General features: G+C 43.9%; 1 protein-coding gene across 9 annotated transcripts in view; it reads left to right on the top strand.

Moving 5' to 3' along the window:
* The window catches only part of LOC105492953 (PBX homeobox 1), a 330,443-nt gene that overhangs the window by 14,446 nt on the left and 289,687 nt on the right, over positions 1-26,310 (top strand). The window contains exon 1 of one of the 9 annotated variants that reach the window (XM_071074766.1): positions 1,537-3,626. The exons of the other annotated variants lie outside the window; for them this stretch is intronic. Coding sequence (XP_070930867.1) covers positions 3,449-3,626 — 178 coding nt within the window. The 5' untranslated portion in view covers positions 1,537-3,448. Of the gene's footprint in view, positions 1-1,536; positions 3,627-26,310 lie in introns of those variants that run through there. 9 annotated transcript variants of the gene reach the window in all.

Genomic DNA, 26,310 nt, shown 5'->3' on the forward strand with positions numbered 1-26,310 from the left:
TGTCTATGCTGAAGCTTTGAAATCCATTGTGTATTTTACATTTACAGCCCATCTTTTTTTTTTTTTTTTAAGACAGAGTCTCTCTCTGTCATCCAGGCTGGCGTGCAGTGGCGTGATCTCGGCTCACTGCAACCTCTGCCTCCTGGGTTCAAGGGATTCTCCTGCCTCAGCCTCCCAAGTAGCTGAGATTACAGGCGCTTGCCACCACACCCCACTAATTTTTAGTAGAGATGGGGTTTCACCTTGTTGGCCAGGCTGATCTTGAACTCCTGACCCCAGGTGATCCACCCACCTTGGCTTCTCAAAGTGTTGGGATTACAGGCGTGAGCCACCGCATCCAGCATTTATAGCATATCTTGATTTTGACTTGCCATACTTCAAGTGCTCAATAGCTACACATGAGTAGTATCTACCATATTGGACAGCACAGCCGTAGAATAGTTGTTCTGGCATAAGTCCTTGTTTTGTTCCTTTTTTGCTATAGCTTTTACATTATGAGGGAGATACATGGTTGTTCCCCACTCAAACTTGAGCTGGTAGTTCTGTAGCAGTTGAAATTGTTTCCTGATGGATAGCCGTGTTCCAGAACAAAGCATATCTGAGACATCTTTTTCTGGAAGAGAACGTCCACTGTACCCTATTGAGGTCACTGCTGGAAGCCAGGATGGGGTGGTTCCTCCACCTCCTTCTCTGTGTTTTTTTGCTTCGTTCTTTCCATAGCTCTTCATTTTAGGTTCTTTCTTCCTCCTTAACAAAATCTGAAGTGTTCCCTAGAATAGACTGAGTGGGCCGAAGCAGTTTCTTGTTTTCTTCAGCTGTAATGCAATGGAACAAGTACAGAGCACTCTATGGTATGACAGGAGTTTGCTGGACCCTGTATCAGGAGTTCTGCGGCCTCACACTGACTACCTCTGTGGTAGCATATTATTTTGAGAATGCCATTTAACCTCTTGGTCTCAGGTTTCCACATCCATGGAATGGGTGCCTTTAGAGAACCCTTAATGTGACTCCATATTCCATGGGTCGTGAGCCCCAACATGATCCCTGCCAAAGCTTAGATTTCTAGGAGGCAAGACAGGTGGAACCTTTAAAAAAGAAAATTATTTTTCATTGTTATGGCATTCTAATTTATCGTATGAATCCTTGTATCTTTCCTAGATAGTCATGTAAAACCAGTTATGGTGGTGTTAACGTTACCCTCCATCAATCAAGTTGCATTGGAGAAGGCAAACTGGGAGGGAAAAAATAGTGGAATTAAAAAAAAAATTTTATTGCTGGGTGTGGTGGCTCACATCTATAATCCCAGCACTTTGGGAGGCCAAGACGGGCGGATCACCTGGGGTCAGGAGTTCGAGACTAGCCTGGCCAACATGGCAAAACCCGTCTCTACTAAAAATACAAAAATTAGCTGGGTGTGGTGGTGGGCACCTGTAACCCCAGCTACTTGGGAGGCTGAGGCAGGAGAATTGCTTGAACCTGGGAGGCGGAGGTTGCAATGAGCTGAGATCGTGCCTCTGCACTCCAGCCTGGGCAACAGAGTGAGACTCTGTCTCAAAAAAAAAAAAAAAAGTATTGAAGCATTCAGGATCCCATTTATAAGGCCAGTTGGAGGCCAATCCCAGCTTAATCCACCTTGTGGACTTTGTGATGGAATGCTTATGTTGTTTCCATGCTATGTATTTGCAGCTATTGGATTTTAGACTGGAAATTTGTCTTGGAATAGATTTCTGATTGCAGTCTTGGAAGGGCAGAATACCTTCTTGAGTTCATATGGCAGAGCCCAGGAATTTAGGAAAGGGGTTTGGCTTTCACCTTGGAATGGTGGAGTTACTTGTTCAATGTTTGCCTCAGCTGAAATACTGAAATAATTTCTGTTTCCCACCTAACTGTCATTGGGGCTTTTGCAAACTTACAAGGATATTCAGAAAGATATTTGAGTTTCCCTAAGAAAGAGTGGTCAGTAAGTATGAGAAAAAAGTTTATATATTTGTCTTGCTTTGAGACAGGTTGAATCTGCCAGTAGGTCAGAGGAGTAAGTTTACCTAGTGGCCTGTGCTGGTAGGGCAGGGATAGTCAGTCGCTTTTCCTGAGGGTGTTAGGTGATTTGAGACCTCAGTGTTGTCACTGTAAGAGAATCCTCCTTATAATTACCATTGTTAATAGAATTGAAACTTTGCATTTATCTTTTGTCCCTAACAAAGAAAGACTCCCAGAGAGTCTAATGATGAGCCCTGCCTACATCCATTCTGAAAGGCACTCCGTGGATACGAGGGTGTAGACGTTAATTCCCTTCTGCAGAATTTGCATGCAGAGGCTCTAGGGCCATGCACCCTGCTTACATTAATAAACATTTAAAAACAAAGAGCGGGTAACACATGCACAGCTTTCCTTTGTGCTTCCTCCTTACTAGGGTGCCTGTAATCCCTAACCTCTTGCGGGGGAAATGTCTGGGTGGGTGCGAGTGGGTGGTGATGCTGCGCGCAGCACCAAGTATAAAGGCCCAAGAAGTAACCACGTCGTGTGAGGAATAATTAAAGCAGCTTCATCCTGAGGCCAATTAAGGAAGAATGGGAAAAAAGAAAAAACAAAAAACAACAAAAAGCCAGCAACAATAAAATCCAAGAGATGAGAGGGCATGTTCGTTCAGATCACGTAGAAAAGAGAAATTGAAGTCATCTAGAAGGAGTTTAAGGGGATGCATCACAAAATAAAACTTTTGGAACCAAGAAATAGTGGAGAAGCCCGGTGGCGAGCCACATGGCCTTGTGCTAAGACTAGATGCCCTTTTCAGACAGGATAATGATGATCTTGGGAGCTGGACTTTCATAGATTGTCGCCTGGGTCCTGCTGCAAGACACTGCACAATTAATACTTAGATTAGAGGTGAGGGCTGGGGTGGCCGTGAACCCCCTCGCAAATCTACTGACTTCACCGCAGGGCTGATGCGCGCAGCCTAGAGGACGCATGGGAGCGCCCGGCCACGGCCGGGTCCGCCGGCTACGCGCCGCGTCGCGCCGCATCGCACCCGGTCTTCTCTGCACCCTGCGCCCCCGCGCCACCGGCTCCCTGTCGTTCGGGCGTGCGGCCCAAGAAGCGGCCCTCCGCAGAGTCCGGCCTTGAGTTCCCAGCGCAGGCCGTGCGTCACCGGCCGCCTGCGCGCGGACCGCGAAGCCAAGTGTTCCCCCAAGCGGGGCTTGCTGTGTTTTCATCATTTCCCTTGCCCGGCCGGGGTTGCAGTGGTCAGCCGCGGCGCTCTGCTCCCGGCTGCGGCCCGAGGCTCCCCCGCCACCTCCTGTGTCCCGGCGGACTTCACTCTTCTCCCAAAGGGTGGTAAAGAGAGGGCCGCCGCCACCCAGGGGGAAGACAGCCTCTCGGGAGCCATACTTCCTTTATTAAACACCTCTCAATGTGGGCTTGGAGTCACATTCAGAGCCTCTGAGGCAGAGGGATGCGTGCGGTCTGTCCCCAGGGAGCCGGGCCCAGGGTCTGTTCCTGGGCAGGATCTGTTCGGTGGGGCCCGCCGGAGCCGCGTTTTCAATATGCAAAGTGCCGGTGCCGGGCAGACCTCGGTGGTGGTGGTTTTGCATGCAGAAGTGAAATTCGGAAGGCCGCGTGTGAGCACGTGGGTGAGTGTGTGTATGTGCTCACACGCACGCGTATTAATTTGCAGCTCCTTTCTTAGTTGGCCGTGTATTGTTTCAGCTCTATTCGATAAATATTCGAGTTGTTGCTTTATGGTAATGAAATGAATTAAATAATATAATCCGGAGTTACTGCCGAAACCCTCCCGTCTTTTCTATCTCTCAGCTCTTACAGGGAGTGCGTCATCTTCCCCTAGGGAGATTTTTAACCCAAAGAACCTTGATGTACTTTAAACAGCACTGACATTTGTTTTCGTTAAGCTCGGTCTGATTTCTTTAACACTTGAAGGAGGTTTGGGGCCTTCAAACATAGCTAGTTTCTTATATGGCGGCTTGTCTTGTCTCAGAGGAATGTGTAAAGGGGCTTCAAGCTGCCTTATTTTTACCAGTTTTCAGAAAACGGAAAATTTATTTTGGTAGTTTGCCCCCTCCTGCCCATGCACGCATAGTTGCTTCCCCTCCCCCACCTAGCCTGCTGGAGCCCGGGCAGGAAGGGGCTGTCGTCACACACATGCCTAAGCCATATTACTTTATTTTTCTTCTTAGAAAGTTACACTAGGAAAGATGTTCTTGATGTGTGATTATTATTCTTAAATGGATTCTTGTGCTTTCTTATTATTGCTGTGTTACAGCTTCACGGGAAACCAGCAGGTCCTGCAGTAGACGGTCCAGAAACTTTCTATTGAATGAATGTGGGAGAGCTAGAAGTCAGGAAGGTTGAATTCCCTCATTACTTCGAAAATCTGTGAATTAATTCCCTCTATAAATTTCCACCAGCCTAGTCTCTGATCCACCAGCTGGAGAATCAAGCCCATTATTAATTTCACAGGATGAATTTCTCATCCTAGTAACTCTGGGGGAGAGGACGAAAGGGTTATTATGTAGGTTGAGAGTTCACATGTTGCTTCTGACTGTTACAGATGTTGCAGCTAAAATATAAGCATAGCAATAATAATATCAGCAATGGTGATAATAAAGAATGGAAATAACTGCTTCCTTCTGCTCCTGATTCGGACACCCCCACCCTCCTACTCATTTATTCTATTGACTCCTCTCTAGGTGTTTCAAACAGAAATGTTTTGGTGACTTCCTAGGGGAGAGAAGCATCTCTTGAGTGGCTTCCATTTGGGTATAAGTATGCAAAGATTGTTTGTGTTGTCAAGATCCCATTGGAGTATATCTTCTCACCTATAATATCACCTCCTGCATGTTGCCCTTTGTAAGTAGAGGTTATGGAAGTTTAATTGTTTTCTAAGTAAGTTTCATCAGATATTTTTTAATGCCCTATGTTCTGGAGATGTTGGTGAAAACTTTTTATCTTCCACAGGTTGTATAGTGAAGAAGTTAAAAATGAATCTCTGTCTTAGTTGGATTTATTTTTTCATTTGAGAAATACCAGTTAAACATTTTTGTTTTAGACCTCCTGGAGGGCATGATGGGACTGAAGAGTCTATATTCCATTTTGGTCTAGTTATTGCTTTAGCAAATATTTGCAAAACTTCTTCCATGCCTGGATGTTGTGAAAGAGACTGAAAAATACAGATATGTGTGAGTTGTGGCCCTTACCCTCAAGGAACTTCCAGCGGCCTGAATCAAGGTCAGAATCAATGTAACATGGGCAGGTCCCTCACTCCCAAAGCCCATGACAGGAGCCAGGAATGTGTTCCCCAGAGCCAGGAGTGTGGCTGTAAAGGTCATTCTTGACCAAAGTTCATTGCTGCCCTGGTGATACATGCAGAAGCATGCTTTCTTTGAATCAAGGAGTTCTAGTTTTTTACTTAGATGCCTCAGAAATGTTCTATGTTTGAGTCCTTGCATACTTGGCCTTCCTGCCTTTTCTCAAGCACTGTAACCTCCTTCGTTTCTTTTCTGCCTTTCCCCTTTCGCTCTCTTTTGTTCTCTTCCTCTCATCTACTGGGGCCTACCCACCCCTCCATGCCCTCCCAGCCCCCATTGCTATTTGCCAAACTTGTGACCTGAGACCACTTGGCATTTCCGTGGGATGGCTGAAATTTACCACCCACTGAATAGGCATTCTGTGACATTTGCTCACCTGGGCAGCTTAAGCTACATGGTCTGCTTCTGCCTTGCAGGAGTGCTGAGAGGAAGTGTGAAATTTACCTCTGTGCTCCAGGGTTCTTGCTAGCAGGGAGACAAACAGCAATGCTTTCTAGAAGCTGGAATTAATTTTTATCATAGTGCACATATATGTTTATACCCTACATTTATTATGTATTCAGTAAGAACATGTAGACAATTTGTGTATTGTCTTCCATTTTTTTTAACAAATTAAATTTTCATGGTTAGCATCATCTTTCATGTTCATACCCTCCCCTTCCTCTCCCTCCCTGCTGGTAGAAGATACTGGGTTAACTTAATGCTCTTTGAGGCCTTGTGTCATTAGACCGCCTGGTCTCCTTAAGGTTTATGATATTCCATGTGATGGCTTTCTCACTGTGGCCTGCCCAGTCCTTCTGCTTGTAAGGAAATAGCTGCCTGTCTCTTTGGATCAAACTGGTCTAGGAGCTTGTTCAGCCCAGTTACTGGGACAGACCAGCCCTGAAGGCTTCTCTGACTCTTGGAACACACAGACAGCACAGTCTGTCTGTCCTGGCTGTCAGCCGAAGAAGGGAGACATGCTATGTAGATGGTTAAGCTGTTACTTTATACTTGTGTCCTCTAAGTGATTTGAAGGAAAGAGTGCTCTGGGCCCCAGTAGTGGTGGATCATCCTGGAATGAAACTGAACAGAAAATGTCAGCAGAAGGGATGTCTCATACTTTCCTGCGGAGCCCAGAATTCTCCTGTTTATGTGTAATAGGAATTAATGCGTATTAAAAAAAAAGTATTAAATACACTATTATTATGACTCTGATTTTTAAGATGAGGAAACTGAGGCATGGAGAGTTTAGTGAATCTTCCTAAAGTCACATAGCTAATGAGAGGCTGACTTGGAGATTTTACTTGGTAAGTTTTACTAAGTGTAGATTTTTCTATAAAAGTATTCATTCCCATCGAGTGACAGCCCGTCAAACTGTGATTCTTCCAAGGAAATCCAGTGGAATCTTACTTGGTTGTCCAAAGAACAAATTGTCTGGCTCTACTCATTTCTGATCCTGTTTCTCAGGTACAGAAATTTAATTATCTCATGACTGTGGCTGGCTGCAAAACAAGTAAAGAGGATAAGTTCAAAACTCGCCCTGAGCTTATTTCCTGAGTTTCATTAGGCCTCTGCCTATTCTGTTTTTAGAATCCACCTGACCTTTTTTTTTTTTTTTGAGACGGACTCTCACTCTGTTGCTCAGGCTGGAGTGCAGTGGCATGATCTTGGCCCACTGCAACCTCCGCCTCCCAGGTTCAAGCAATTCTTGTGCCTCAGCCTCACAAGTAGCTGGGATTACAGGCACGTGCCACCATGCCTGGCTAATTTTTGTATTTTTAGTAGAGACAGAGGTTTCACCATGTTGGCCAGTCTGGTCTTGAACTCCTGACCTCAAGTGATCCACCTGCCTCGGCCTCCCAAAGTGCTGAGATTACAGGCATTGAGCCTCCATGCCCAGCCAAGTTTGTTTTTTGAGATGGAGTTTTGCTCTGGTTACCCAGGCTAGAGTACAATGATGCAGTCTTGGCTCACTGCAACCTCTGCCTCCTGGGCTCAAGCGTTTCCCCTGCCTCAGTCTCCCTAGTAGGTGGGATTACAGGCGCACGCCAACATGCTTGGCTAATTTTTTTGTATTTTTAGTAGAGATGGGGTTTCGCCATGTTGGTCAGGCTGGCCTGGAACTGCTGACCTCAGGTGATCCACCCTCCTCGGCCCCCCAAAGTGCTGGGATTATAGGCATGAGCCACCGCACCCGGCTCTAGAATCCACCTGACTTCTTTCAGGCAACAAGCATGACTTATTTTTGCAGGGGGTCTAAAGCTTGACCACCCCTGTTGTATATGTCACCTTTCCTAGTTCCTTCTCCGAAGTCCAGTATTTTGACAGAAGCATAAAGCAGGGCACAGGGTCCTGCCTTTGCACACCCTTCCTGTACCCACTGTCCTATCATACCACCTCCCTGGTGCAGCCAGACTCTAGGCCCTGGGCCCTCCAGTGATTCTAAGTGGTGTGGATGGACGCTTCCTTGGTGAGAGACCCAAAAGTCTCATCTCTCCAGTTACAAAGCCTCTGTGGTTGGAAAGGCATATCCAGCAGCTCCCCCACCGCCTTTTTTTTTTTTTTTTTTTTTTGGAGATGGAGTCTCGTCCCATCACCTAGGCTGGAGTACAGTGGCGTGATCTCAGCTCACTGCAACCTCCGCCTCCCGGGTTCAAGTGATTCTTCTGTCTCAACCTCCCGAGTAGCTGGGATTACAGACCTGGGCCACCACGCCTGGCTCATTTTTGTATTTTTAGTAGAGATGGGATTTCACTACATTGGCCAGGCTGGTCTCAAACTCCTGACCTTGTGATCCGCCTGCCTCGGCCTCCCAAAGTGCTGGGATTACAGGCGTGAGCCGCTGTGCCCAGCCCCCTTTTTTGATTACTGGTTGTTTTCGGTTTTGAGGAGGGAAGATCTACCTTCCCAGTTGTGGTGGTGGCCCAGAGAACAGCCTGGTATGCAGGACCAGGGTGAAGGTGAAGCTGTTCATATCACCCCAGGTCTTCGAAGGGGAAGAAAAAGTTCAAGGCATTTCATGTTAAAACTTACCGTTTAGAAAAAAATACTGTTAGGCCGGGCGCGGTGGCTCAAGCCTGTAATCCTAGCACTTTGGGAGGCCGAGACGGGCGAATCACAAGGTCAGGAGATCGAGACCATCCTGGCTAACACGGTGAAACCCCGTCTCTACTAAAAAATACAAAAAACTAGCTGGGCGAAGTGGTGGGCGCCTGTAGTCCCAGCTACTCGGGAGGCTGAGGCAGGAGAATGGCTAAACCCGGGAGGCGGAGCTTGCAGTGAGCTGAGATCCGGCCACTGCACCCCAGCCTGGGCGACAGAGCGAGACTCCGTCTCAAAAAAAAAAAAAAAAAAAAAAAAAAAGAAAAAGAAAAAAATACTGTTGATATTACAAATATAATAATAGCATCATTATTACCAAGAAGACCTTAATAAAGAAAATTTTACAAAAGAAAATAATAAATCTACTAACTTACCTTTAATCATACTATCCTAGTTCACCGTCTATTTTCAGTTTTCTTGTGTTACTTTCCTTATGGCTGTGTAAATTTTCCATATCTTGGGGATGATTGTGTACTTAGGGAAAAAATTCTTTTATTTATCCAGAGAACCTGTTATGTATCTTATTTATTTGTTTATTGCTTATTTCATTTCAAAAAGGCATGCAGGAAGCTTACCAAAAGATGTGAGTGATACCAAGAGATTTACTAAGTAAATGAAGAAATTAGAAGAAAAAAATTCAGGTAGGGCAATAAAAAAACATGCAAGGGAATGTTCTCCATAAGATCCTTTCTTATTGTGAACTTCTCAGGCCTTTGGCTAGTAAGGAAGTAGCTACCTGTCTCTTTGGGTCAAACTAGTCTAGGATCTTGTTCAGTCCATATCCTGGAAAGGTTGGCTACAGATTTGTCCTTCCTAGTAGCACAAGTAAAAAAGGGAGAAAGGATCAGTTTCAAATTGCAAAGCATTTAGAATTGGAAACTAATCAGTTGTTTAAGGAGAAGCAGATTTTTTTCCTGGTACTGGACACCATGCAAAATTTCTTTCATAATTTCTTTTTTTTTTTGAGATGGAGTTTTGCTCTTGTTCCCCAGGCTGGAGTGCAATGATGCGATCTCAACCCCCTGCAACCTCTGCCTCCCGCGTTCAAGCGATTATCCTGTCTCAGCCTCCCGAGTAGCTGGGATTACAGGCACATGCCACCACACCTGGCTAATTTTTGTGTTTTTGGTAGAGATGGGGTTTCATCATATTGGTCAGGGTGGTCTGGAGCTCCTGACCTCAGGTGATCCACCTGCCTCGGTCTCCCAAGGTGCTGGGATTACAAGTGTGAACCACTGCGCCCAGCCTCATAATTTCTAGTAAGAAGATGGTAGTGATATGATAGGCATTGTCCTCAACAACATGATAAAAAATTATATTTCATGTTTTACCACTGCCCTTTATACATAACCCATCCACAGCACTCACCAGATTTTATCATAATTATTGATTTACTATGTAATTGTCTTGTTAGACCCAGAATTTCTTGAAAATAATGAACAGGATTTGTATGCTCAGCCCATACATAGTACATATCCTGTTAATATTTTTTTGAATTGAAACACTGTTTTATCTGCTTATTCAAAAGGGGAAACATTAATTTATTAACATTTATTGAGTACTTGCTACTCTTGACTCTGAAATAAAAAGAAGGATGAATCAAAAGTCCCTGTCCTTGAGGAAGGTATGATTTACTGGAATAAACACATATTAATAGTTACATTGTACTCTAGCTGGATAATTGCTGTATGATAGAAGTGTGAACATTTTCTTTTGTGAAATGAAGTATAGACTGCTTAAACTACACTCTCGTTACAGCTAGCTTTGCCTTTTGGAATTTGGGGTTTGGATCTTTAAGCCAAGAGAGGAGGGAAAAAAAAAATAGAATAATAGGGCATGTGAGAGTTTTCTGAGAGGAGAGAGGCTATTGTCTTGTAGATTTGCTTTTTTGCTTCCATTCTTTTTTAGGGAAGAGGGTCCCATTCCTGGGCTAACTAACCCAGCCTCTCTGACTCTCAGGTCACAGGGTGAGAGGGGAGTGGGGCCCCTCTTTTAGTCTACTCCTGACTTGACCTGGCAGCCTTAGTTGGGAGACCCTGTTCCATTTTTCATGGGCAGCTGGAGTTGTAGCCACCATTGTGATTCCTGTGACTGGCTTACAGAAGAAACATGGTTCCTAAGAAGGCCAGGAAGGACAGTCCCCGAGACACATGTGTAAAATAAAGAGTGTAAAAAGCAAATAACTAGCACAACTGGTTTTATCCAGGGCTGTTAATTTTTAGATACTCATTACTACACTTATTAGAAATAATGTTTACCTTATTTCCTTTTCTTCTTCCTTTCTCCTCTTCTTTCCATTTAAAAACAATTTCCTGGGTACTTCTATGGCAGGCAGAGTGAGAAATACAAGATAGGAACCTGTCCTCAAATTGCTTACCTTTGGGAGAAAACGAAGGCGTTTTCTTTAGGGCAGCTCTTGATCAGGCCCTTGAAGATAACTTAAGTATAGCATAGCACTTAACCCCCAGTATGCTCTCAAAGCAAGTCCTGCAAGATGAACCCAGTTTTCTCCAAGCTTGCAAGCTCCACCTTGAAGATGGTGAGGTCCTAGTGAGCCATGCTTTATTCATCTTTGCGTATCTAGACCAGTGCCTGGTATATATATTTGATGCCCAACAAATGCTAGTTGAAGGAAGGAAGGGAGGGAGAGGGGAAGGAGGAAAGGAATCACAAATAATTCATCTAAATCTACTTTGGATTTACTTATATTTTTAGATCACAAATAATTCATCTAAATCTACTTGGGATTTACTTATATTTTTAGATAGAATATCTTAAGAAATTATTTCCGAAAGCCAAGTGCAGTACGGTGCATGCCTATAAATCCCAGCTACTAGGGAGGTTGAGGTGGGAGGATCACTCAAGCACAGGAGTTCTAGTCCAGCCTGGACAGCAGAGTCAGACTCAGTCTCTAGGAGGGAGGGAGGGAGTGAGAGAGAGAGAGAGAAAGAGACAGAGAGAGAAATCTAAAAGTAGTATTGTCTGCTTGAAGGATACTAGTTTGTTCATCTTATGTATGTTCTTACGTGATGTGTCGAGAATTAGAAGACAGGATGGAAAAGCCTCTTTAGATCTATTGCATCACTCCAGTTAAGTGCTCAGAGAGAAAGGTTTCTGGTTTGGATCAACATGTTATTGAATGGGGAGAAGTTCTTGAACAGCTTCTCTGTTTTCTAAGTTAAGATTTTGTTTTTTGGGGTGTGAAGAGTAAGAGGGGTATCATGGAGTAGATGGGGGTGAGGTAGAATGGGAAGTGTGCAAGAGAGGACACCCTGAGGACCATGTAAAGGCAAGTGATAGTCAGACTAGGAAGCTGGCTGGACACGACCTTCCAGTGGGAGAGGCGGACACGAGGGGGCAGCTGTTTCTTTAACTAATCAAGGGCTCAGGTTCCAGTACCTTCCTTTTATCCCCCTCCACAGAATGGCCTGTCTCTTCTCATCTGTAAAATCTCCTCTTTTCTTTTTCCCCCTCTTTTAAAAGTTAAACTAATTTTCTGTCTGTTCATGTTGACCTTTTGTCCAGTTTTCCTCCCATCAGATGAACCAAAATGCTAGAAAAGGACTCTTCCATCTACCACTACTGCTAGTAATGATAATAGTAATAAAATAAATAACACCAGGAAGCTAAAAATGGAAATTAACTAATTAATTTGACATCAATGAAAGAAGTTGTAGAACCGGAGGCAAGCGAAACAATGGAATGGACATCTTTCTGTGCACCCTCCTCACTCCTTCCCCAACCCCTTCCAATGTGAGTATGTGTAATTTAAACCTCTTCCTGGGGAAGAGTGAAGGAAGAATTTTCCCCACCTCTTTCCATTCCCCTCCTCCCTTAGTGAAAATTCCTAGCTACAGTCTGCGATATCTCAAACTTGGCTGTCACTTTTTGGGGTCATTCCCTGGGGACATCCTTCCCCCAATCCCGGGGCAGTTCTAATGTTTCTGAGTAAGGAGTAGTGAGAAGCTCAGTTTTCCCTGCAAACTTCCATCCTCATCAGCCCCACTCAGTGCTGGGTTTAGCATTTGCTTTAGTGGCTTTGCTATTTATAGACCTGTCTGGGGAGGTTGGGGTTGGGGGGCAGTGTCAGGCAAGGAATCTCACTGTAGTCTTGGCTGTAGTCTTTGAGGAGGGTAGTCAGGCATTGAGAACCAGTGCATTTAAATAACAATGTCCTAAGAAGAACCACAATCTATTAAGATTTCTTATTTATGTTATTCTTAGTTGCCAAGGCTGCCATCCTGACTGGGGCATCTTGGCAGCTAATAACAGTGTATGTATGTCTAGCTGAGAAGCTTTTAGTGTTTTGGGTTGTAAACTTTTTCTTTACATCCAATGTTCATGGGGATTCCTTTCTTAAACAAGAACCCCCTTCCTTTCTGTAATTAATGAAATAAATTTCAGTATATAGGTTCACCTCTTCTATATACTATCCTTTGAATAAGTAAAGTAGTGCTTATGACATTCATTCATTCATTCATTCAAATATTCAACAAATGGCTTTTTCCAGGAGTACTTAGTAAAAAAGAGAGAAGAGCAACTGGGGAACCTGGCAGTACAACTTTGAATATTCACAGACAGGTGCTGTACTACACATATGTTGAAAGAACTAAATAATAGGCGATCACTCTCATAGTCCTATGGGCAGATCCACACATCTTATGTTTAGGGGTTTACATTGGTGGACTTATTGCTGTAATGTGTTCATACAGGAATAAGAAGAGCAAAGGGGTGTGTACTGTCTGCAGAAGACACATGTGCATGTATTTCATTGCTGTGCTAGAGGAAGCTGCTCATGGTAAACGTGCTGAAGTTACCCTGTTGCAAGAACAAGCATCAAACACAGGACTGGGCACATGATAAGTGTTCAATAAATGCATGCTTTCCCCTTTTCATTTCCAAGGTGAAATGGAAACATCTGAGCCTGTGTGGAGCAGCATTATGATGCAGGGGAACAATTACTGGACTGTTCTACTGTTGAGTTGATAGGTAATGAGGGGGCACCTCACTCAGAACAATTTCTGATCTGTAATGGGGACACTAGTTACACTCGTTATCCAGGCCCTGTCCACCTCCAGGGAGGTTGTGAATCTCTAGTGAGATGGGTGTAAAATGCTTTGTAAATTATAAAGCGCCATGTAACTGTAAGATTTCTTTGTTAACCTATATTGTCACAATTGCTTATAAAATCAAAGCAAGAGAAAGAAGTCACAGATTGGCAGGCATGTGGAGGGCTGATTTAGAACATGGCATAGATTTAGAAATCTTGTTGAACACAGAATTGGTGGGGCATGCAGTGAATATGGAGCTGGAGATCCCAAGGGAGTTGAGCAGAGAGGTGTGTGTGATTGAGAGTCAGATGATGGTGAGTCGAGACCATTATCCACAGAGGGAGCTTGAAAATAGAGGTTATCTGCCCACAGAGAGAACAGTGGCAACAGTCCACCAGGATTTTATATGGAGAATGAGACTTGAATGTCGACCTCACACCCAATTTCAGCAGCGGCTCTGCGGTGTAAGGATGTCATGCATAACGAGGCATACAAGCGAAATAGCAAGCCCGTGCTTGACGTTGAGCGGCAGAGTGTTGTCTGTGTGTGTGCCTTGTGTGTGTGTGTGTCCCTGTTTCTCATTCCCGGTTTTACATAACTGGGATGTAGGATGCTACAACTACTGCTGTATCTTCAGGTAAGATATACTGCTATCTTTCACTTTTATGTAGATGTGTTCCTAAAAAGTGTATGGGTGTGATTTTGGTAATCCTTACCCTAAACTTAAGTCCATTCCTTAGCTTCATGGAAGCAATGTATATGACAGAAGGAACACCAGAGGGGAGTGTTGTGGAGAGTGTTGTGGTGACTTGGTAAGTTGCTTACACATTGGGGGTCTTGGCTCTCTCATCTCTAAGTGAAGGGGTTAGATATGAATGATTAATAAGATCCCTTTCAGGTCTGTACTTCTAGCACTCCCTTTTGTCGGGTGAGGAGCCCTTTCTGTATTGTGTATATTCACCCAGCGGTTTATCTGCCTCTTTGTTGTTAGCTGATGATCTTTGTGTGTCTGATTTTTTTTTTTTAAGAGTAAGGATGTTACACACTCTTTTATTCAAAGTGTAGAGTTTATTCTCCCATTCATAGGAATGCAAAATGAGAAGTTTTAAATACACGGATTCACTTCCTAACCCAGTTTCTCGGAAGATTAATGAATAGTCAATCCTGTTGACCCATCTGCTTCTCTTCTTCACATCGTTTTGTGAGGATGAGGCACACACAGACACAGAGCTCTGACTTGCAGCAGTCCGGCACATACAGCCTCACACGCACCACACCAGGGGGTGTCCCCAGGAGAGGTAGAGAGACCAGGTGCCAGATGTTGCAGCAGCACACTCCTCCCTGATCCTCCTTCTCATCCCCCACCCCTTTTCTGAATCTCCTGCACAGTCACTGAAATCCCATTTTTATATGCAAGAAGAGAAGAGAAAGCCCTGGGATGCAAGGATGTCCTGTCACCTCTCATCCTCTGTGCTGGGATAGACACCTGATCTTTTTGGAAGTGAAATCCAGAGTCTGGGGGCAAAGACCAAAGGACAGAGGCCAAACCAAAAGTGACTACATGGTTGCATGCGGGCCCCAAATGATTGAATGAAGCAAGGATACCCATCGCTGGGAGGAAAAACCTCACATCCAGATGCAGTCAGAGAGGTTCAGAGAATGAAAGGCAGTCTGATGAGTGAGTGAGATACAGCCGCCTGTACAGCACAATAGAAAAATCAATAGTAAGTGGAGGTGAAAGAGTTTCAGCTGGGTTTTATTGAGCACAAAGAAGACAAACTGGCTTTTGCTGTGACTTCAACTGTATGTTAATAGTGCTTTTTAAAAACTACAGTACAGGATTTGGGGGAGAAATCACACAGTAAAAGTTGCCAGCCGGTATATGTAAGTGCGCACACACATGCACACACACACACACACACACAGAGAGATGAGGAAAAAGAGAAATACACTCCGGACTAAGCTTTTTTTTTTTTTTTTTTTTAGTTTTGAAGCATATGGTGAAGTGTGCTATAATTTTATATGCATGTATATTCTTTATTCTGGACTTCCAGAAAGCAATGAGTTTCATCTGTTTTTTTCCCCACCTCTGGTTCCTTCTTCCTTCCCCTTGCTCTCTACAAGTCTACTGTGGCTTTATTAGGAATTCCCTTTGGTTTAGGGGGAAAAAAAATAAGAGCGAGAGAGAGAGAGGCTGGAGGGGGAAGAAACAAACTAGCTCTTGGCTGGCCGCCCACAGCATGGGCCCAACAGCCTTGTTTGAGCGCGTTGCCCCGGCCTTCTGTTTTCTTAAGCTCAGCCCCCTTTATCCCTCCGCCCCCACCATGCCCTCCTTTTTCCTAACGGGGCTGAGGGAGGCTGTTTGTACCCTCCTAACCCTCTTTTTTCCTTTCTGTTGTTTAAAGAGAATCTATCTCTTTTTTGAGGCTCCAGCGGCGAGAACAGCAGCGGATTTCTCCTTGCTGGCCTCTCCCCTCCTCCCCAGCCCCCTCCCCGATGAAGGGTTCATCCAAAGTTCGAATCCAGACTCTGAACAAAGTGGCGCAGACCTTTTCCTGACTCCTCACCCTTTGTCCTCATCACTCAGTGACAGACAGGAATCAAATGCTGAGGACCCAGGCGGGAGAGGGGCAGTGGGGGAGGGAGGGGAGACGAGAAAAGTTCCCATTAACTCGCCGGGCCCTTAACAACCACGGGAAGGAGGAGGGGGGCGCGGCTGAGAAAGGATTTTTGTTTAAGTTTCTGCAGGCGCACACACAGCATTCCCAAGTTGTTTGCAGATGGTTTCATCTGGTTTCTGTTTGAGAGGAAGAGAGTATGAGATGATCAGTAAGGAGAGGGGACGGGGAAGGGGGGAGAGTCTTCTCTTGACCAGAAAATGATAGCTGTGGTGCCTTTTCCTGAAACTGAAAACATTAAAGCATTCTGATCCCAGAGAAAACAAATTCTCTGGGATATAAGGGTTCACCTTTTGGAGGTGGATTACACTTTTCAGGACACCAGAGAACCATAGAGCGAATTACTTCTTCCAGAGTGCTAAATGATCCCCTGGTGCCCTGGAAAGAGACCGTTTACCTCCAAAAGGTGAGTTGTTTATTGCAACCGAGTAGAATATTGGCTGTAATGCCTGCTCATCCATCCTTCTCCATCCCTGCGAGGTATTTAGGGTGGAGGTGATATTATCCACCTGTCACCATGGGGAAGGAGGCTGACAAATACTTTTCTGATTCCTGTTCCTAAGATTGAATTGCTGGGGAGGAAGGTGAAGTGACTTTTCCAAGGTCTTATAGTGATCCAGTGACTGAAGTTGAATTAGATTTCTGTTCCTGTTGCGGTGCTCTTGTTTGTCAGAGAAAAATAAATCTCTTAATGCTCACACGGAGCCTCACGTAAAAAGGCTGATAAAATAAGGCCAGGCTCGGTGGCTCCTATCTGTAATCCCAACATTTTGGGAGGCTGAGGTGAGACATGGCTTGAGCCCAGGAGTTCAAGACTGGCCTGGGCAACATAGTGAGATCCTGTTTCTACAAATAGTACTACTAATAAAAAAAAATCCAGGTGTGGTGGCACATGCCTCTAGTCCCAGCTACTCGGGAGGCTGAGGTGGGGAGATTGCTGAGCCTGGGAGGTCAAAACTGCAGTGAGCCGGGATCGTGCTAGTGTGCTCCAGCCTGGGCAACAGAGCGAGACCCTGTCTTGAAAAAAAAAAAAAAGCTAGGGGTCGGGGAGCAGATAGAAGAAATACCTTGGCCAGCGCAACTGGAAAGGGAGGAGCCAAAAGGGGAACCCTTTCTTGATTGTGCCAGCCTCATTAGGAGCTACCACAGGGCTCTCCTGCGGGCCCCTTGTTTTCTTTGTGCTCCGGGCTTGCTCACTTGCACTGCTTGCTTCTTTCCAATCGCCGCGGCCCCCCTGTGCTTCAGGTAAACAAGCTGCTCTGTGGGAAGTGAATAATGGGGCCTAAATTGACGAGGAGGAAGTTAAGTTGAGAGGTGCCTTTATTGGTGAGCCTTAATGAGGAGGACAACAGTGTGAAATCTTGCTTGGCATTGTGACCAGGAGTCTATTGCCTTTTCCTCCCCTAAATCTTCAGCATCATAGTGGACTATATATGACTCCCCAAAGTATATGCTTTTACCTAGCCCTTGGAAGCCTGGATGATTAGAGGAATTGGGAGTTTGGTCTGTTGGGGTAAACAGGGCATTGATCTAAGGATTTGTTAAACTGTAAACCAAACAAAGAGCAAAGTCTGCTCTACAGGGATGTTGAAGATTCAGGATATTAAAAAAATATACATATCTGACTGCATGATTACCCTTCCAGACATTTATTGAGGTTTTTATTTGTTTGTTTGTTTGAGACAAGATCTTACTCTTGTTGCCCAGGCTGGAGGGCAGTGGTGTGATCTCAGCCCACTGCAACCTCCGCCTCCTGGGTTCAAGTGATTCTCCTGCTTCAGTCTCCTGAGTAGCTGGGACTACAGGTGTGTACCACCACACCTGGCTAATTTTTTTTTTTTTTTTTGAGATGGAGTCTTGCTCTGTTGCCAGGCTGGAGTGTAGTGGCACAATCTCGGCTCACTGCAACTTCCGCCTCCTGGGTTCAAGCGATTCTCCTGCCTCAGCCTCCCAAGTAGCTGGGACTACAGGTGTGCGCCACCATGCCCAACTGATTTTTGTATTTTTTAGTAGACACGGGGTTTCACCATGTTGTCCAGGATTGTCTTGAACTCCTGGCCTCAAGTGATCTGCCTGCCTCAGCCTCCCAAAGTGCTGAGGTTACAGGCATCAGCCACTGCTCCTGGCCCCCAATTAAATATTTTTGGAAAAGAGTTCTGTTCACAAAAGTTTTGGAATCAAGGGCAAACCTTATTAATTAAGATCTTCAATAATGTAGATTCTAAATCATTTCAGTCTAAGTTGAAAGAAAACTTACCTTTTCGCACATGAAAAAAGGAGCTCTGTAACTATATTAGGAGCACAAACGGTGTTCATGTGAATGTTTACCCTGCTTAAGAGAGTAAACTTTTCACAGTTAGCAGCATTTGCATACAATAAATGTTCTAATTACTAATGATCCATGCCAATTAATTAAAAAGTATGTCTGTCATGGCGCTGCTTTCTTGGCAGCACTTTTATTGACGATGAGCTTGTGTGCATATTTAAATAATACAGTGACATTTCTTTTTAATGTTTCCTAACCCAGGCTTTGTATGGCAGAACATTCTGTTAGCAGACTTGTGCAGGTTTTCCTGTCCTACAAGTAGAGAAATGGAGAGATCCATGTCCTACCCTGGGCCTGAGAGTAACTTGGTGATAGTGTCTGCATTCTAACCCAGTGCTCCTGTATTTCCTTGGATTCTTGTTTCTTGTGAGCCTGCAAAGGCATTTGCAAAGTTGGGGCCTTCTGTGAACAGGGGTGCTGTGGTGCTGCAGTTCATTGCAGTCTAGACTTTCCACCTCCCCTGTGGCACTTTTGGCAAGTTGACAGGTATAATTGATGAGTTATTCTAAGAATGTGATTCCTGAGTAACTCTAGAGTGGAGTGACTGTGTTTCTGAGTAGTTAATGTGGCTGGGGGGAAAGGCAGATGAAGGGGATGGGGGTTGGGAAGCTGGAGGGAGGTGGGGAGGAGGGTCTTTGTTCAAATCAAGTTGTGTTCAAGTCTGTGGTTTTAAGGGAGGTCGACAGTGATTCATTCCTAGCATATGAGATCCTCACAGGGCTCATGGTTTGAGCGTGAGAGTCTGAATGAGGATCATCCCAGTGTATGTCCTAGGAAAGGAAATAGAAACACTTAGCTTTGATGTGTAAACCTCCATGCCAACCTTTTTGGTTGAATTTAAGGGAAATCACGAAGCAGCTTCTATTGCTGCAGATTTGCCCTGGTAGCCCAACTTTCCAAAGTTGAGATTATCCCTGACAGGCCTTTAATTCTCAAGGGTCTGCAAAGTTGATGGTCTGTTGAGAAAGGAAGGGAGAAGTTGAGGCCACAGTTGTGATTACCATTTCTCCTTGTCACTGAGGAGGAGCAGCGTCTGAGCAGAGTCTGAGGGTGCTGGCCCTGGCCACAGAGGCTTTGGGGCAGAGTCTAGCCTGGACCAGGAGGAATGAAAGGGAATGGTCTTGTTGGAATTGGCGTGGCACCTCCACACAGTAAGTTGAAAAGCAGTACAGGATCTATGACCACATGTGGCCAGCCAGGTGTTAGGGCTTATTGCTCCTCGGGCTTTGAATTCTGTATCCCCTCCTTCCCACCCATCCCTCCTGAGTGGAGTCTCTGCTGCTTCCTGTGACACACCAGTCTCCCACCCACTGGCCTTGCTGGGGATGAAGACTGCCCCTGGGTTTTCTGTCATGAGCACTCACCTGTGACAGGTTGCTCCCTCTCTTTCCCCACAATGGGAACTTGAGAGTCAGTACTTTCCCAGCATTTGTAGCACACAATCCTTGGATTTTTTTTTTTTTTTGAGACAGAATCTTGCTCTGTAGCCCAGGCTGGAGTGCAGTGCTGTGATCTTGGCTCACTGCAACCTCTGTCTCCCGGGTTCAAGGGATTCTCATGCCTCAGCCTCCCAAGTAGCTGGCATTACAGGTGTGTGCCACCACACCCAGCTACTTTTTGTATTTTTAGTAGAGATGGGGTTTCACCACGTTGCCCAGGCTGGTCCCGAACTCCTAGGCTCAAGTGGTCTGCCTGCCTCGGCCTTGCAAAGTGTTGGGATTATAGGCACGAGCTACTGTGCCTGTCCAACCCTTAGATTCTTTTTTAACCCAACTTATCTCTTTATAAATCCAGACGTCATTTTGCTGGATTTTGACTCCTGGTGGGTTGCTGTGGTAGCACTTGTATTTTTCAAATGTTAGGTGGACCCTAGATGCCAAGGTTACTTCCAGAGAATTAAGCTCTGCTCCCAAAAGGTTAGGAATATTGTGTCTGCCCCCATACTCTCTCCCCTTTTACCTGGTGAGAAAAATAATCAGATACAGAGTCCTGAGTGTAAATCCCAGCTTCAGTGGTTACCAGCTGCACAACCCAGGACAAGTAACTTCTCTAAGCCTTTGTTTTTTTTCATCTGCAAAAATGTGGGTATTTGGTTTACCTCTAAAGGTTGTGGCAGGGGAGGAGGGGGACTGGAAAAATAAAATAATAGCCAAATTTTTGCAAAAATATTGCTAAGTTTTTTTCTTCCTTTTTTAGTTTTCACTGGGTTGAAAACACACCTTGTACTTCCTTTAAAGTAGAAAGTGCCTTGTGCTTGGGGACCAAGGTGCTTTTCACACATAATGCAGGCACTTATTGTTATTATCTCCGTTTCTTCCTTGGCTCTGCGTGACTGTTCTGAGAATCTCTTGCTCTCGAGAGATTCAGCTCCTGATTCTCTTAGAGTTCATTCATGCCTATAAGCTTGGAAACTTTAAGGTGAAGCTGATATTTTCTTCCTTTGGGAGAAGCTTCACTTTTCCCACTTTAACCTTCTTTCACCTGTCATTCCAGGTTGCTGTTTCTTGGTAGAACCTCCTGGGAATTAATTGCATAGTGTGATGATTATAATAACTTAATTTCTATAGCACTTTATTAATTTCATGTCACTTTCCTATTTCATCTCACATCAAAGGTGGCATTATCCCCATTTTAGAGATAAGGACGTTGAGCCTCTATAAAGACATGATTTAAATTCCCCTTCTTGCTGTAGGAAGATCTCTCAGAAGCACAAGATGAAACACAGAATGTTAAAGCTGCAACAGAGACTTGAGAGATCATTTAGTCCAGCACTGAGAAAAAGAGAGATTCTTTTGTTTTTTTTTTGAGACGGAGTCTTGCTCTTGTCGCCCAGGCTGGAGTACAATGGCATGATCTCAGTTCACTGCAACCTCTGCCCCCTGGGTTCAAGGGATTCTCCTGCTTCAGCCTCCCAAGTAGCTGGGATTACAGGCACCTGCCACATTTTTGTATTTTTAGTAGAGATGGGGTTTTGCCATTTTGGCCAGGCTGGTCTCGAACTCCTGACATTGTGATCTTCCTGCCTCAGCCTCCCAAAGTGCTGGGATTACAGGCATGAGCCACTGTGCCTGGCCAAAAGAGAGATACTTTAAATTTAAGTAGAAAATTAAAAATTTTAATTGCTACGTTAAGAAAAGTTAAAAAAAGGTGAAATTAATTTTAATAAAATATTTTCCAGTATATTCAGATTACTGTCTCAACATGTAATCAACATAAAAGTGTTAATGAGATATTTTATAATCTTTTTTGTCCTAAGTCTTCACTATTTGGTTGTATTTTACCAATTTAGAGCAGCCTCATTAAATGCTCAGTAACCACAGTGACTAGTGGCAACCTTACTAGACAGCACAGATCTACTTCAAATATTTAATTTTATAGATCAGGACACTGAGGCCCAGAACTGTGATTAACTAATAAGTGGCAGAAATCAAACATGTCTCCCTCCAGAGCCCTTTTCATTACACTGTCTTCACTCAACTGTCTTGAACGTGAAGACAAAAGAACCTGGTTTTTGTTCATACTTTTATATCCTCTCTTATACAGTCTGTAGTTTGGGCTTGGAACTTAGAGTCTTAACAGACTTTGAGACGGTACCATGTCTGAACCCAGAGTTCTATTGTATTCTATTAGCAGAAAGCTTTCTGATTCCTAAGAATCTCCTTACTCTACAAGAAATGGGATTTCTGCTTTGCAAAGTTCCCTTCAGCGGAATGAAGTTACTGTTGCCCAGAACTTCCCTTATACAACTCTATGGACTTGGGCATGATTCTCCCTAAAAACTCCTGGAAACCACGATCAGAGCCCTTGGAAAATTGCTCTGGTGAGCCAAGTGGGCAGTGGCAGTAGAGCAGTTTTCAGTAGTGGTCCCACGGTGGCAAGCTGGCCGTGAAGCAGTTGAGGATGACAAGAATGATGGCTCTTCAAGCTAAGACTGAGTAGTTGTAATGGAAAACAAGGTCAGTCACCTGGCTAGTTGATGACAGTGGGAGCCTTTTTTTTTTTTTTTTTTTTAAAGGAGAAGAGGAGCCATTTATTAATCCCCACTTTTGGCATGTTACGTATGATTCATTTACTCATTGTCAGTGCCTAACTCAGCTTTGCTTTTAGTAGGTGATTGCCAAACTGATATGATCGTTGTATATTCACTGGCTTCAAGACGCCACCAGTGGGAAATCTTATTTATGGGGATGATGGTTATGGTTATGATTATTGACAGCCATTATTATAAACATCATTATTATTTAGTGTTAATCAACAACAGGATGAAAGGTGCTCTAAAGAACACAGAATTAGACCCTGTCTTTGCAAATGGGCTCATAAGAAAAGCATGACAGAAAGAGACACCCAGCCTGGGCTAGCTAGGAAAAATACATTTTAGGGAAATACAGCTGACAACATAGCTGCAAAGGTTGTAATTTTTAGGGCTTTGGTGGAGTTCAGTATGGCACCCTGAACACAGAAAAATGGAAAGTAGAATTTCTCAGTAAAGGAAAGTCTTGTTTCAGTCCAATTTTACTATTAGAGTGAGTTGTAAAGACCAAGTAAAAGGGAAAAGTTGAGTATGTGTTTTTGTTTTGTTTTATTGTCATGCAAGTCCCCCTCCTTTTTTTTTTTGTTTTTGGGTTTTCAATTTTGAACTTTAATGCATTAATACATCAGATATCTTTAACAACTGAAGTAGCCCCTGAAATATTTTCTGTGCAAAAAGGTTACTTTCAAGTGCATTAGGGTCTCACATTGACATACAAATCCAGGTTTGAATCCTTGCAAAATCACATGGTAAAATCGGGCCTCATTTCCTACATGGTAAATATGCACCCTCTTTGAGACGGTGCATGAGCTTTCTAGTTCATCATAGCCCCTCCCATGCAAATACTTTACTCATTTACTTTTATATGCCTGTTCCTTACAAAGGCATTTTCAGTTTCAACCCATGTCCTCTCTTTAGAGCAGTGGTTCTAACCATGGGTGATTTGCCCCCTAGGGGCCATTTGGCAATATCTGGGGACATTACTGGTTTGTCATAATGCAGGTTCATTTTTATGACATATCTTTACTGTGTACTTTTTGCATTTTCTAATGACTTTGACTATTACCAGAGTCATAGACCTGCCTATGATGTAGGAGTTTATTGTATCTAGTGGAAAACATACCTGTTGGTGGGGCAGAAGTTTCTGTTCCATTCATCCTGATTTTAGACACAGCATTTTAACTTTTCAGGTTCAGTTCCCTATGTATAAAGTAGGGATAATAGTGACATCCTAGTGTATTAAGAACTAAGGTGTTATTATTTCTGTCACTGTTACTTCACCCTAATTTTGTTTCCACACTCATCTCTGAGCTTTTTTACTTCTTATGTTGTTCAATTTTTCTAAATTAAAAAAAAAAAAAGAAATTATCCAGGAGGAACTCCAGGGTCAGAGAAATTTAGTTCCTTGGCCAAGGCCACACCACAAGTAGGTGGCATAGCACGGGTATGAGACTCAGTCTCCTGAACTGGATCAATTACTTGCATGCACACTGTACCCTCTGTCTTTATTTGGGTTGGAACCCTGGGGGTTCAGTGATCCTGTTCCAGGATCTACACTTACGTTGGACTTCCAGTTGGTTTTCTTATGCTTTATTTTGTTTTATAAAATGCTCAGTGGTGTAACATTTCTTTGAGGAATCGTTATTCATTAAAAAGTCTGAAAACAGTGCTTTAAATCATGTCTACTTCTTTTTGTACAACCAGTTACCTCACTTCTTCAGCCAGGATGGGTTTGTGTGGCCCCTCAGGGTCTTCCAGGAAGACTGTCTTCCCTGTCTTTTGTGGAAGGAACAGAGTTGGTTGTTGTCCCCCTAGAAGGGTGGTCATCTCATCTCCTTAGTAAGTAGATGGTGACATCAGGGGTTGACACTTGGAAAATAGAACATAGTTCTGTGACGATATGGAACTATCTAGTTTGTTGGAGTAATGGTATTGAAATGGAGCTATTTGGAGGTGCAGAGATAATTTTCTACCACACTTTGAAATTTGTTGGCCAAGGAGCAAGAATTTCCCAAATCTTTACACGGTCTTCAGAGGACCATGATATTCATCTTGTTGTTCCTACCTATGATAATTCTAAAGTTATTGCCTTGAAGCCAGGACCTGGCATGTGCTTTTACTCCATGAATTTCTGAAGTTTCTTCCATATTTTAGGACATTACCTTTAAGAATAGACTTTTCTTGGCCTTCGTTTTGGGGTCTTGCAGCCATGCCGTAAATATAATACCTCGAGAGAGTTTGTAGCTTATAACTCTGGGCCTTTAAGACACTTTGGCCTTAAATTTTTTATTTAAAAATTAAATAAATAATTAATTTAAGAGACTCAATTATTGCTGTACATTTCTGTAGAGTTCCCCAATTCCTGGGTTTCTGGTTCTACTGGTATTTTAGTCCATATTCTGTTGGTATAACAATACCACTGACTGGGGAATTCACAAAGAAGTGTATTTGGCTTGTGGTTCTGGAGACTGGAAAGTCCCAGAGCATGGCTCTGGCATTTGGTGAGAGCCTTCTTGGTAACATGGTGGAGGTCGTCACATGGTGAGAGGGCAGGAGCAAGAGAGCCAGAGTGCTTGCATTTATAACAAAGCAATTCCCACAGTGACAGACCCACTCCTGGGATAGCAATGTTAATCCATTTGTATCCATTCATGAGGGCAGAGGGATTCACTTTCCAACACAGGAATTTTTGGGAGACACATTCAAATCATAGCAGTTTGTTTGTTTTTATCTGGCTACTTGAATAAGAATTCTTCTTTTCTTTTCTCTCTTTCCCCTTTCTCCTTCCTTTGTTCCCTCCCTTCCTAGAGGGTGGTCGGGACCAGAGCTGGGAAATTTCAGACAGGAGTTAGGTGGAGACCAAGGCACACTGTGGAGGGTGAAGTCATTGCCTTCCATTGTCTTAGGGCTTCTTTGTGTATCTCTCCACTCCAAACCTTGTGGATCGATGACTACCAGCATTCTTAGAGAGACATCAGTTGAGCTGAACTAGTTTAATTCCTAGAGTTTTCCGAGAAACATACTAGTGTTTATTGATTTTCTGTTGGATGACTGGAACTCTCAGTATGTGGTAAATTCCTTGAAAAACCTGATTGCATTTGGTTTTGTCATTGGTTCTTATCCTTTCTGAGCAACAAACTCCACCCTTTCCAGGGACGCTCTGCCTTTTTTATTCTTCTTAACTTTTTGAAGAGCTACCTGGGCAGCCAAATTTTTCATAAAGAGCCTTATACCTGAAATAGCTTGACACTGTGTCATACCTTGGAGCGTATAGCATATTTCATTTATGTGATCAGATTTAACCTTAAAACTACCCGGAGGTAGGAAGGGGAGGGATCATTATCCTACTTTTACATAAAAGGAAACAGAGGCTCAGTTGCCCCAGGTTATTCAACAGGCGTGTGGCTGAGCTTTAATTTGAATCCTGGTTTGTCCAGCTCCAGTCTGTGTCCTGACGAACCCTGCCCTGCTGATAGACATCATGGTGTTTCTTTACACCAGATTTATTTTCTGTCTCTTTTTTCTCATGATTCTTTTTTTTTTTTTTTGCAAAGAGGAGTGTTTCTGCCAGTAGCTTTATCAGTACGATTTTGCCCCTCTTTTCATTCTCTCCCAACAGATCGCATGTCTAACACCACTCTAACTTTCCTTCCCTCTGAGACCAGCATGAACTCCAGTTCTTTCTAAATTGTGTAATTCTTTTTTTTTTTTTTTTGAGACAGAGTCTCCCTCTGTCACCCAGGCTAGAGTGCAATGGTGCGATCTCGGCTCACTGCCAGCCCCGCCTCCCGGGTTCAGGCCATTCTCCTGTCTCAGCCTCTCC

Source organism: Macaca nemestrina, chromosome 1, assembly GCF_043159975.1.
Source record: "Macaca nemestrina isolate mMacNem1 chromosome 1, mMacNem.hap1, whole genome shotgun sequence".
Lineage (NCBI taxonomy): Eukaryota > Metazoa > Chordata > Mammalia > Primates > Cercopithecidae > Macaca > Macaca nemestrina.